The sequence below is a fragment of the Dermacentor silvarum genome, chromosome 6, assembly GCF_013339745.2.
Source record: "Dermacentor silvarum isolate Dsil-2018 chromosome 6, BIME_Dsil_1.4, whole genome shotgun sequence".
Lineage (NCBI taxonomy): Eukaryota > Metazoa > Arthropoda > Arachnida > Ixodida > Ixodidae > Dermacentor > Dermacentor silvarum.
The window spans coordinates 127,953,512-127,967,082 of NC_051159.1; the positions used below are offsets into that span (position 1 = coordinate 127,953,512).

Sequence of the window (13,571 nt, forward strand, 5' to 3'; positions counted from 1 at the left end):
AACACGTAGCACATAACAACCATTAAAACAGAGTAAACATGGCACACGATGTGCACAACGTTATAACCTATCGAAGAAGAAAAAAAACATCATGAAAGCAGCGTGAATAACACTCTTACATTCATGTTGGCAAAAACCACACAACAAAATAAACCTGATACATGTGAAACTTATTCTATCATTGCCTTGAGGGCCTTTTTTAATCCCGACAAATTTGTCTGATCCATTACTGCACTGGGAAGGTTATTGAACAGGTGGGGGATATAGTACCTTCTTTGTCCTTTTCCATAACGTGTTCGTGTCTGAGGAACTACATATTTGGGATGTCTACGCAAAGCAACACTTTTATGTACAGGTTCTCGGAAATCATTGCTCCAGAAATAACGCATCACAATTGTCGAACGAAACAAGGACTAGAAATCAGGCATTTCTAAATCTCGAAATAAGTTATCCGTGGTTAGGTTGTATGCAACACTTTTTAGTATACTTTTTAATAGGCTGTCAATTTTATGTTTCCAAAATCCGCTGCAATTAAAGAAACAGCAAATGCCGTACCTTATATGCGAATAACCTAAAGCATGTGCTATCATTTCTTTAATCTTAGTAGGTGCATAACTTCTTATACGGTAAAGGACACAAGCAACATTACGCAATCTCGCACAAATTCGAGCCATTTGAATATTCCAAGATAAGTCAGTCTCAAAATATACTCCAAGGTACTTGACACTATCCGCATATTGTACTGGAGCACAAACACAGTCTATGCAATCCGAACCGTGTAGGAAGACATGTTGACTGGTTACAACAGCCTTTAAAGGATTTCTGAAGCATACTAATTTAGTTTTCCGAGCACTGACTTTTATACGGTTTTTTCGAAACCAGTTCATTACATTTTTTATGTCGCTTTGAAGTAAAGCGACAGCTGCTTCGTACTGCATGTGCTTAGAAACAAGCAACGTATCATCTGCATACTGGAAAATAGTACATGAATTAGTTACCTGTGCCAAGTCACAAACGTACAAATTAAAAAGAAGCGGAGACAAAACAGAACCCTGTGGAACTCCTGCGTTAAGAAACCGCAAAGAACTCTTTTGGTCGCCAATACATACAATCTGAGACCGATTTACCAGGTAGTTTTGTATAAATACATGGAAATGTCCCCGAAACCCGTAATTGTGTAATTTAGCACAAAGAATACTGTGGCTTACTGAATCAAAAGCCTTAGATATATCTAAAAAAAGACCACAGGCTATCTGGTTATGTTCGAATGTTTGATATAGAAGATCCGACAGTTCTTCAAAAAGCGCATGCGTGCTTCTTCCAGGTACGAAACCATACTGGGAAGAAGATAAGATGTTATGTTTTAAGACGAACCCCTCAATCGTTTCAAGCACGTGTCTTTCCAACAGTTGCGCCAAGAAAGGAAGAACAGAGATGGGGCGATAGTTCTCTGGCTTCGATGCATCTCCGCCTTTAAATATTGGTATCACGCGTGCTCTCTTTAGTGCATCTGGTATTATACAAGTATCAAGGATTCTATTAAAGATAAACAGGAGCGGATCGGCCAGAACTCTGACGTTGCGACGTATGTCTTCTGCTGATATGCCATCAAGTCCGACAGCACGGCTTTTTCTAGATCGATGTAACAATCGATATAAGTCTTCTTTAGTCATTGGTGGAAGAAAAGCCGAATCTGTTATTGAAACAAGACCACTGTTGTGAACAACAGGATCAGTGGGTCCATCATTATCTGCGCAAACCGAAGAAATCATTGAAGCTGTCCGCCACATTTTCATTGATAGATCCGAAACTTTTTGTTATCGGATAATAATAATAATAATAATAATAATAATAATAATAATAATAATAATAATAATAATAATAATGCAAAATTTACCCTCACGCCATCGTCCTTTGTGCAAGTCTACATCCTTATTTCTATATCTAAGGTAGGGCAGTGGTCTAGGGGTATTCACCAAGACGACGGGTAGCCCCTGCTATGGCTCGGGTAGCGGCGAAACCAACCACGTACGAGATCACGCAATGGCTCCATAACACATTCGCGCCGATCCCATCGTCTTCGCAATATGCGGGATACTTTTTTTTTTGCACCCTTTGTGTGGGGAAAAGTAAGCCAGCAGCGCCGCGGGCATCGGAAAGCATATCGACACAATGATCTTGCGCTGCAGTTTCGCGAGACGGTACGCACTACAGCATCTCTTCGACGGGAAGATGACCAGTCGAGCGAGGAACCGACGCTGTTCTGAATACAAAGCAGTGTTATGTGCGACTTGAGTCGCATCCTTGTTCGTAGTCTTATGGGTATACCTCCAACCCAGCATATTCACGGTGCGTTCGGCGGGAGCACATAAACACTTCTATTTATTTATTTAAAAGAAGAAACCGCTGGTCGTATGTGCAGGGTCCTTGGCTGCTGTCACGCTGCTGGATAAAAAAAAAGAAACCAAGAAATCGCCACCATATGTCGTCTTAAAGAAAGCGAGAACCGATACAAAACCAGCGTTGGAAAACGCAAACATACGTGAGCATTGTGATGAATCAGCGTGAATGAGAATAGTGCGTAGAAGTGAAGCCGAAGTGAGACAGAAGATGAAGAAGAGAACAATGACAAGACTATCGATATCATGAATGCATGCATTCAATTTTAAACGTATATACGCTCATATAGTGTCCGCGTTTTCTACCGCAACAGGAAGTTGATTTGATTCGGCAACTAGTCGTGGAAAAAATTCATTTTAAACATGTCCTTGTGGCAAAATAAATCGTGGAACATCATGTGTTTTGTTCGCGTGCGTTTTCTAGAAATAAGACTGACATATTCGCTAATGTCTATAGGCTGGTGCGACCATTTACGAGCCCCAAAAAACGTTCCCCCTCTGATACCACTCGAAGTGGCACAGATAACATTTATAACCCTGATTGTGTGGATTTGAGAAAGATATAATACCATGGCCCGTATTCACAAAAAAGTTTTAGGCTAGAACTGTCCTATATGACGAGGTACGACAAAATCATGAAGGACTTAGTTGCGAAGGCGGTTGGCCCGTGGGCAAACAGCTCTGACAGGGTTCGTACAAAACATTCAGCACAAAGCTCAAAGGCAATTCTAGGATTTCAAAGATGCCGATCACCAAAATTCAAGAAGGGAGAAACAAACCCTATTCGTAAACATACACTAGCAATTAGTGAAATCACCTTACCTGCAATTATTTGCAACTAAGCAGCTGCTAAGTTGGAGTACTCTCCAAGCTCTACAGGTGGCTTTCTAACATTGATTTTCCCTTTATAATGATGTCGATCACCTTCTGGTATGACAGTTAATATAGTGCCCGGCTTCAGCCAAAGATACTCGCTGTGTTGAAGCCAAATGGCTGACACTTACTTTCCGCCAGGCATTTCTAGGGCCCATAGGGCTTGGCAACGGAGCCCTAATGGCTGCGGTGTGAATTAACTAGCAAATCAACAAAATAGTGGCACAGCTTGGTCGCTTCATCTAGCTTTTTTTCAAGCTCGACGATAGCAACGTCGATTTAAACAGGCCTGTCGTTGGTGGCTGTCGGCACGCCAAATCGCAATCAGTTAGCGACGCTCTAAAAAAGGTTTTTAAAATATCCGGGATTGTTTTCCGATAGACTGTGTACATGACATATCCCCTGTGCGGAGTTTGTTACTCTGAATGTTCAAAAGTCGCCCTCAACCCCAAGTTTTCAAGAAATTTAAGGAGCACATTTATTTTCGCGGAGTGTTAAGGGCCCGTGAATCGCCTTTCTGCAAATTCAAGGGTTTTCTATGATTTCAAGGAAGTGTGCGAACCCTGAATTAATTTGCTCTCACGAGTGAAAAGCTTTGTGAATTCAACCCCACATTTTTAGCCAACTTCGATTGCGCCCTCAAAAAAGCTGCGATTCACTAGTCACATCTGAAGGAACAAGATCACAAGGCTTCCTAGCCGATGGATATTCAAAATTTAATGTTAACTATGTTCGTTTCGTTAGGTTTGCTATAATTAGACTGCCAAATCTTCTCCAATGACGACCGCCTGATTATTTCGGTCAGTAAACATTACCATTACTGTCGAACATCCTGGCTTTAATAATTAGAAGCAGCTGCCGAATCTAGAAAACCGTACGAGTTGGTCTGCCATCAATGCCGCGTTTGATGATACAAGGGACATAGACCTCGTTAACGTCTAAAAGTATACGGCAGAATATTTGTAATAACTGCTATGTGTTGAAGCCTCACGCGGCCATCATTTCTCAGTCTGCAGAACTCCTCAGTACACCTGCTTAACACTCCCTGAAGGCATTTCTTTTTTTTTTCTGAGCAGTGACATTTTGCAACCGGAAGACGTGGGAGATTATTCCATCTACTTCTACGAATAAAATTATATTCTTTCCCTTTATCAGAGTGACGCCTCTAAGTCACGACTTTTTCAACCTACCACCGTAATCGTCTTCCCCGTAATCACCACACCGTCCTTCGACGTGGACCGTTTCACTCACCTTTAAAGTTCAATCAGCTTCATCTTCACTTTTTTTTTTTCGTTAATGAAAGTCAGAAGATCATAACGCCGCCTTTGCTCCTTATTCGTTTACCTAAGCTCGTTTACTGTTTCAAGCCCACGCGCTCCAGCATCCGCGTTTTTCTTTCTTCTTATTATTATTTTTGTGCTTCCACTCGGAAGTAATCACAGGTTTCTCCGAACCCCCGTTTATTGTTTATTTTGTTCGTTTTTTTCCCCCAGTTTTTCAGTAGTTACGTAGAAGCGATGAGTCCCCAGAAAGGAACGCCTTCATCCCTTTGCAGCAGCAGCTGGCGTGACTTGAGAAGAGACAATTTCCTTTCGCGCTTAGGATGTAGTAATATTGTTGAAGGCACACTGCGGAGGCATCACCGGAAAAATAATTTAAAAAAAACAAATGAAAACGCGGGGAGGGAGAAGGCGAAATTTTTGTGGCCCGCGAACAACGACCATGCTCGACAAGAGACAGGGGATTACATTTTGTTCCGGACCCGATAGGCGCCTCCTGCTGCCCTATACCAGCGAGAGCTGTTGTTTCGTTATATAATCCCGCCACACGCTCCATCCACCTCGAATTTTTTACAAGAACTGGCTCCGCGCAGCGCTTCCATATAAGTGCACTTTTAGATTACCCTGCCGACAAAAATGATGCCCTCTCACGAGGGATCTAAAGATCTTATAAGCTTTTCTGCGTAGCAATTTTTGCCATTACAGATGTGTTTTAGACTGACTTTGTACTGAAGTGTTGCATATTCTGCGTTTTACCTCCCCCCCCCCCCCCCCCTCTAATGTAATGACCCTCAAGATAAATGGTGGGAAAAGGGCCGATGTTCGTACGGAATGTGAAATGTAAACATAAAAAGGCTACCCTCCCACTCGGCGTTCCTCCAGGGACCTTCTCTTGTTATGTGGACGTCGCGTGATACCACGCGCTTTTTTTTTAATATGCAAGCAAATATTCATTCTACTCACTCTAGCTTCCTATAACGTTTAATGTTAGCATCACTAAATGTGAGGATGCTAACAGGCAAGAAACGAATCATCAGACACTGCTCCACTGTTTCGTTGGCACGAACATCTACAAACGGCTATTGCAGATCATCCGCAAACACGTACTTCCGTAGAAAATATCTGCTCTACTATATAACGCACTACAGAGGTGAACATCAAGCACGGGCACCGACGAAAAAACAAGAAAGGAACACGGATCTTACGCTTTCTCGCTTTCTCGTCCGTGTCCGCGTGTGTTCACCTCTGCAGCGGATCAATTCACCGTCAGTCACCAACTAGCCCCAGTCGAAGCACTATAGAACGCGCGCGAGCATGGAAATAATGTTTAAATTTTGGAGTTGCAAACGTACAACAGGCAGGCTCATCGCAACACGCCCTCAGAAGCACACGAAAGGATTAAGCCAGAAAGAATAAAAAATAAAATCACAGAAAACAACGCACATGACACAAGAAACGACAATAACAACAACAACAGCCAAACATACGTAGAATAAGTATATGCATACACATATAAACCTTTGGAGGGACTTTATTGATTTCAGTTAGGGCGGCTGGCAGAAACAAAGTCATTCGTTGTCGCGGCGAATGCAAGGCAGAACCTCTATGTCAGCAATCAATGCTGAGAAAACCAACAACGCTCGCGGTTCATTCTTATTATACGCCGTTGACAGCGAACGGCCTCCTGCGCCCGCCAGGACAGCTTTGAACCCACGGATATCGTGTTGGTGAGTACATTACTCGTGCGGATGGAAATTCTCCATAAAAAACATGGCTGGAGGGAGGCAGCGTAACAGGCAAAGAAACAGTGGAAATAAACTCTAGCATCGTCTATACCCGCCCTGGGCTCACCAGCTGAGCGTAAAGAATTCAGATAGATGCGTTCTGCGGTTCACTACTCCCTACATGCAGGGGTGGTCTCTGGTCGCGGGACATTCCGGTGGAAAATAAACAAGGAAGCGGTAATATACGAAACAAAGGCCCACTGTCAGGGGCCAGCCAACGAGCGTGACGCGTGAAACAAACAAAAGCGGAAGTCACGTGGTAGCGACGCGAGCGGAACTGCGTGCGGCGCACGCCAAATTACGTCCGAAAAGAATGAGGTGGTAACCGCAGGCCCCGACTGTGCATGGACTTTACTGTGCATCACGTCGAAGCGATACGGCGCGGTCGTTTCCTTTCGCGGGCGCCTATATTTAAGCGCTCGCAGCATAAAAGCGAGCGAAAAACAGACTCGCGCATTGTTTGAGAGACAAACGAGCAGATGGGATCTACACAACGGGGTCCAACTTGATCGTTGTTTTTGTTGTCTTCTCTTTTGTTTCACTGTTCTTCGGTTCTGCACCGCCAAAGACTGATATGCCTCCCCCATCCGCTGCAATGATGGCTCGGAACTGGTTTACGACCGCTTCTCAAAAAAAGAGGGCTTGCAGAGTTGAAAAGGAACGTAACTCGGGAATTTCGTCTAATATAACCCCCTCCCCTCTTTTTTTTATTTTTTCTACGACTAAGCGTGTTATTTTCTTAATGGTCCCCACTCCCAGCCTGGTGCTTCGTTTTATAAACCTATATTAACTGACTTCGTTTCTTAAGAACTGCCAGTATAGTCGCTTCACGACACGGAATGACGGAGAGGACCATCAAATCGTTATATATCGCTCTCGTACCGTCTCCTGGTGTAATGATCGCAAAGCTTATGCAAGCCCTTGCATGTCTTAGTAAACGCCCAGACGTTATCGGTGCTTACGCTATCCCGCCTTGCTTCTCTTAGGTTCTCGTTCGTTTAGTGCGTCATTTTCGTTATGACGCATGTTATGGCGTTAAGGCTCACTTATCGGAGGCTCGGAAAAAACTGGAGCGGGTCGGTCTCGAGAGCCATTAATGTCACTTTCCAGGCCCCCATCTACATCCAGGTGATGTTGCGTATTCCGCTCTCTTCTCGTCAATGTGGCTATAACGACGCTGACGGCAACGTTGATGGCTGACGCGTGGCGTTGCGGACGACTTATTTACATCATCCCTGCAAACACCAATCATATGCATCCTGCCACATTCTGGTGCAGGATATATATATATATATATATATATATATTGCCACACCTTGCAACATGTGGGAGATAATTATAAAGCCGAAGACGCGCGCTAGTCCACGCGCCATGCGCCGGCACCTGCTTTGACGGGCGCCAGCGAAGAGGCAGACGAAGTGACTCCGATCCACGCGCGGGTGCTTGAGCTTTGCGTTTGTTCAGCTGGCGGTCAGAGACTCGACACTCAACGCTTCAGGTCACCTGTTCTCCTAGAACGTGACAATATATATATATATATATATATATATATATATATATATATATATATATATATATAGGGTAGCGCATGAAACGCTTGAGTATAATGCAGTAGATATGTAGGAGTTTGAAGTGTATATACATGTCACAGACCTGACACAGCAGCTTTCGGGGTCGTAAACGTGCTGTGGTCTGGTGTTGCTGCGTAGTGCATCTGTGCCTACAGAGTAGTAAATACTCCATTTTCCTGCACAGATATATATATATATATATATATATATATATATATATATATGCCGTGAGGTTCCGAGAGAGAGAGAGATAGATAGAAATAGATATAGAGATATAGATACATAGATATAAAACGTGAGAACACCAAAAGCGGTGCACCCATCCTGTGTCCTGTTCTTACCTTATGTTCTAAAATTTAGCTTCGACGTGACAAGGGTAACTCATGCCTGCGTCTGGCATCACCGACGTGACGCTGCTCGTTTTTTTCCTCTTAATACATGTTTTTCCTCCTCCTCCTCTAATAGCGCTTGCCGATGCCATTTTCGTTTCCTACGTCGAGTTTTCCTGACCGTTCAACAGCGTGCAATTTCAACTAATTTTCTTTCTCTCCTTTGGCTTGCATGACCGCGTTGACGAAAACAGCTGGCCGACATCGACCTGACCGACCCGAGCCTAAACCAGGCGGCCAGCAAGATCCAGGCCACGTTCCGGGGCCACCGGGTCCGCAAGAGCCCTTTGCACGAACCCAAGAATCCCGGGGACAAGGAACAGGAAGGTGAAGCCAAAGACCAGGTGGACGACGCCGACAAGGAACTGCCCGACGTGAGCACCAACATCCGTCCCCTCTTGCTCGCTCTTCCTTGGTCACGTGACCATGCGGACGTAGCTCTAAAATTATTTTTGCAGACCGGCAAACCACTAAAACTAACTTGGCGTACTTCTCCGTGATACAAACTATAGCAGCGCGCCTTCGGACGAGGACATATATTTACTACTGCGTAATAAAAACAAGGCACAAAAGATTAAGCAAGGAAAGCATCAAATATCAATGAAAACGTGACTTGCTATCGCCTATATTGCATGTCCAAGCTCCTTCATAAATGACACTCTTTGCTGCGATAGATCGAAAGATGGTTTGCTTACGCGTGATGCGCGTTCCCGCGCCAAAGTCACGCAGTCACATTATGAATCGTGTCGAACCAACTAGCACAATCTTTGACGTTACTAAGTATTTCTTCAATTATTTATTTTACTTACTGCATACTGCAGCCCCGACGAGCGATCACCAGAGTGGGGGAAACATGATACAATTCAAATCGGTCATCCACAATTTATGAAAGAAATTCAGAAGGCGATAAATATAGGATACGACGAGATAAAACGTTTCAATGTTCTATACAATGCGGACAAAATAACTGTATATGCGTGCGGACATCTCAGTGCTATGGGGAAAAAGATACATATTCAAGGCATGACACTGTTTCCCAAAGTTCTGTCCAGAGCAAGAGCGGGTAAACTTCTCCAATTATATAAGAAAATTAGACACATGTTCGTGTATACTAGTACATGTATGTTCCCTTACATATACCGTGCAGTTAGGTTGTTGGATAGTCGCAGAGTTTATTTCACTTTTTGTGCGCGCGTGCGTGTGTTGTGTGTGTACCGCACTCGCGGGTCACCGGCGTGGTCCCCAGTCTGGAGAAGGTCCGGAGCTAGTGTCGAACGATGGGTGCTGCTTGAATAATGTAAGTAGCTAGGCAGGGTGTCCTAGCTAACGTTAGCCAAGCTGTTCAACGGGGGGGAAATTATTAGAAAAACATGGTGCAAGATACGATGTTCAGACCTACGGTTCTTGGTCGTCAGAAGTATGGCGACCGAACACCGTAGGTCTTAAGATCTTATCTTGAACCGTGTTTCTTATAATCTTTTTTTTTTTCGTTGAACAGCTTGGCTAACGTTAGCTGGGGCACACGGTGGACAACGAAAGATACCCACATGGCTGTTTTATTGCGATAGCAATTATATGGACACTCAAGGCGAATTTCTGCCGTCGTCGTCGTCGCCGTGAGGTTCCGTACAAAGTCCACGGGCGATAATATCGTCGCCGCGCGCCGTACGCTGTATGTGCGAGTCAAAGCATGCGACGGTAAGCGGGCAATCGGGGCTCGCGCGCGCAAGGGTAGGAAGCGGGAAGGAAGCGCGCATGGAAACGCTCTGGAGAGAGGGTAGGGAAGTGGAGGGGCCTACTCCTAGCTTTACTGCGGCCGCGCGCTCCCGCCGGGCCGGAAGGCTGCGGGGGGAGGGGGGGGAGGCGCGTTCTGCGCCGCGAGCGCCCGCCCGCGCGGCTGTATATCTTGAAAGCCATCTGCGGAGGGGGCAGAACTGCGACCTCCCTGTGTTTTCGAGGGCTAAGATCGCGTTGATGCGAGTGCCGGCACGAAGTTCAATTCGCTCGCTGCTGCTGCTGCGCTTACTCACTCCAGCGTTTTCAACGCGAGTTTACGCGGTCATCGGGTGAGATGCGTTCATGTTTGCTTGTGCGCGCGTGACACCATGCTTGTTAATTTTGTTAGTGTGCCTATGTTTACAAATTTATACGGCCGATAAAACTACTATCCTTACTTTGTAAAGCTGTCCACTGATTTGCTATCGCAATCGATGCTTCGCCTTTCGGGCGAAACTGCGACATTTTTTTTTTAGTTCGAAAATAAGCTTAACTTTCAAGCAGTTAGACAGATGTCGTACCAGACAGTGGGGATGTAAGTGATTGAGAGAAATCAAGCAAGGTGACGAGCCTATATACCACGATAATGTGAAGCATTATCCGTAGGCGTGCCTCCCTTTGCGACATAGTCACACGTTTGCTAACCCAGAGTGCACTTTACTCAATGTCGAACTGCATATAAAGCACGGTATTAAGCGTATCTAAAACGGCCGAATAAAGTGTATACGTGTACAAAGGAGTAAAAGAAAAATTAACCATACTAGCAAAGCGCCAGTTAAAAAACATTTGTTTGCACTTATCCAAGGCCGAGCTTAACAATTTCCGCGTCGCCGTGCACTAACGGCGTGCTTCCTGCCACCACACCACGTATAACTATATGTATTTACCTCTTCCTGCAGGAGCTTAAGGACATGGACCTGAACGACCCTGATCTGGCGAAGGCAGCTGTCAAGATACAGGCCACGTTCCGCGGCTACAAGACGCGCGCTAAGCCAGAATGACCAACGCCAGGTAAACGCACATACTTGTCGGCACCCGCCAACTGCGATTCGATTGCTTTATTTCTCAAACAGATCAAATTCACGTACGGTGCGCAGTAACAAGTATTTGGAACGTTTCCGCATAGAGAACTATGACGCGCTGCCTTTGAGATGCTAACTACGCCAGCCACGCACGTGTCCGTTACTACCTCTGAGTCGTATTGCGGTAGCGCGTATGCATGAAATGTATTCATGAAATACATGAAAAGTGCCTTCATGGTTCCGCGTGAGTGTCCAAAGAACTGGGGTTTCTAAAATACGACGCAGTAACAGCGATGGCGTGTTCACTTTTGGGAGACACGCCGCTCCGAACGCACAGCTTTGTGTTTAAAAGAGGCAAACAGAGGTACAACTCTTGCGCGTAAAATAACGACTCCAAGTTCACGACAGAAGTTGCGCGATGCCTACTGCATGTTGACAGTGGCGACGGCACGTGCGAGCCATGTCCCTTTACCGACTCAGAGGTTGTTATGCGCATGCGTCGCAAGTCACAGGCTTTGACTAATGGATGCGTGTAATTTGCGTGTAAAGGATACGTGTACCCCTAAACCACTCAAGCTAATGATTCTGTGGTAATTGTTTCGGGTGAGTAAGGAGTACGTGAAGATACACTGATCCCCCGCGGATTGCTTACAATATGTATGTCACCATAACAATGATCACCCCCACCAATGATCAGCCTAATTTTACGATGGCCTCTCCGAGACATCTCCAATTACCCCTGTCTTTTGTCTGCCATCTCTATCAGCTACATACGTCTGTGTAAATTTTCTAATCTCATCACACCACCTGAGTAATTATCTCTCGTCATCAGAGTTTTAACTATAATATCAGTTAGAGCCGTTAGCCGTATAATCCGTACTACCATCATCAGGTCACTACCATCTGCTGTTCCATCGCTCCCGTTGCGCGGTCCTTAGTTTCTTCTCAAGTTCCTTCATTATCCTGTAAGCTTTGTTCCTATAGGTTTGCACTGGTACGATGCACTTATTTGTAGTTTTTAAGACAACGGTAAGCTGCCGTTCAGGACCGCCGTTTCTATAGTTACTCGATAGGCTATGAAAGAGTCGGCCTTGACCGATTAAATACTTATTCAGTTGGTGGCATTGGTTTTTTCTGCTCTTCGATCGAATTCGTTTCATTGCTTCATCATCAGCCAAAACACATTCGGCACAAAGCCACGTACGTCGAGCCTTAAGAGATAAACGACCGTCATATATGGGAAACAAAACTAGCAACAAGCGAGGAAGCAACGCTTACCGTTTGTGGCTGCGTGTTTCGGCTTCTTATGCAAACTACAGCGACATGTCACGTCTCGTGGCTTCCAAGAAAGTGCCACACATTGAGAAATACACGACTTGGTCGCTTCACGACACATCGGTAACGTTACTGCAGCAACTAAGCCGTGCTACGAGCCGTTCCAGTAACAGGCAATTGATGATTGTCGACTGTAACATTTAGAGCTCCCTTATCATAGCAATAGAGCTTCTAAAGCAGTATTGCAACTCTTTATATAGCGGTGTCGCAGAACCCCGAGACCATCCTTTGAAGCCACCAACAGTACGAGGGTCAACACCTTACCTTGTTTCACAGCGGTCTCATTCGCACGTCGTCCCGTTCTGCTTCTCGACGAATTTCGATGTTCCCCCCGACTACGTTGTACTTCCACAGATCGGGATCTCTTTCAAGCGTACGAAAATAGGACGTGCTGGGTTACGGGGGAACGAAGGACCTGCTCATGGCGGAAGCGGTTGGCAGAAACAGTGAAAGGGAAAGGGAAACGAGAGATGGCGGGGAGGGGGGGGGTGCAGTTCATCGGTGACGCTGATCAAGCTTTTTTTGGCAAGATCGCGGCCACCACATCACGTAGCTCGATTCTTATTATCAGCACTGCCGATAGCATGCACGCATTCTCTCCCACGGAACGCCGGGAAGATGCACAGTGGCGGCCCACTCTGTGTCAGATCGATTGTTGGGCCTCACGGCTCTTCTTTTTTTTTTTTTTTTTTTTTCATTACGAGCCTTTGTTACCATGCGCTCCCCGCACTATATACGCGACGTGAGCTCAGTACAAAACGTTTCATCGAATTCAAGGAAAAAAAGAAGCGGGGAGGGGAAATTTGGAGAGTAAGAGAGAGATTGCTGGCTGTCTGCTTTGATTGAATTTTCATCTGCTTTCTGGAGCGTCCATCTTCAAATGGTGAACGACGTAAGAGAGGAACTCTTGTTCGCTTCCTTTTGCTTTCTTTGTTTTGTTTTTTCTTTCTTTTGCCAAATTAAGAGCCTCGAAGCGCTTCGCCGCACAATCCCGGTTCTGTTTTGATCGATAAGTCCCCTCGGCACAATGATAGCCAAATCGTGCGATGCTCTCAATAATTCGATTGCAAAACTCCGTCGCCCCTTAAGCAGAAACCTTGCGTAAGTTAGGTAGAGCTGAGTCGCCATAATCAAATCTCGAA

At 45.3% G+C, this 13,571-nt stretch overlaps 1 protein-coding gene across 1 annotated transcript in view; it reads left to right on the plus strand.

Moving 5' to 3' along the window:
* The window catches only part of LOC119456868 (obscurin), a 268,352-nt gene that overhangs the window by 245,932 nt on the left and 8,849 nt on the right, over window positions 1-13,571 (plus strand). The window contains exons 3-4 of the mRNA XM_049669463.1: window positions 8,491-8,670; window positions 10,972-11,083. Of these exons, the coding sequence (XP_049525420.1) occupies window positions 8,491-8,670; window positions 10,972-11,073 (282 nt within the window). The 3' untranslated portion in view covers window positions 11,074-11,083. The remainder of the gene's footprint in view (window positions 1-8,490; window positions 8,671-10,971; window positions 11,084-13,571) is intronic.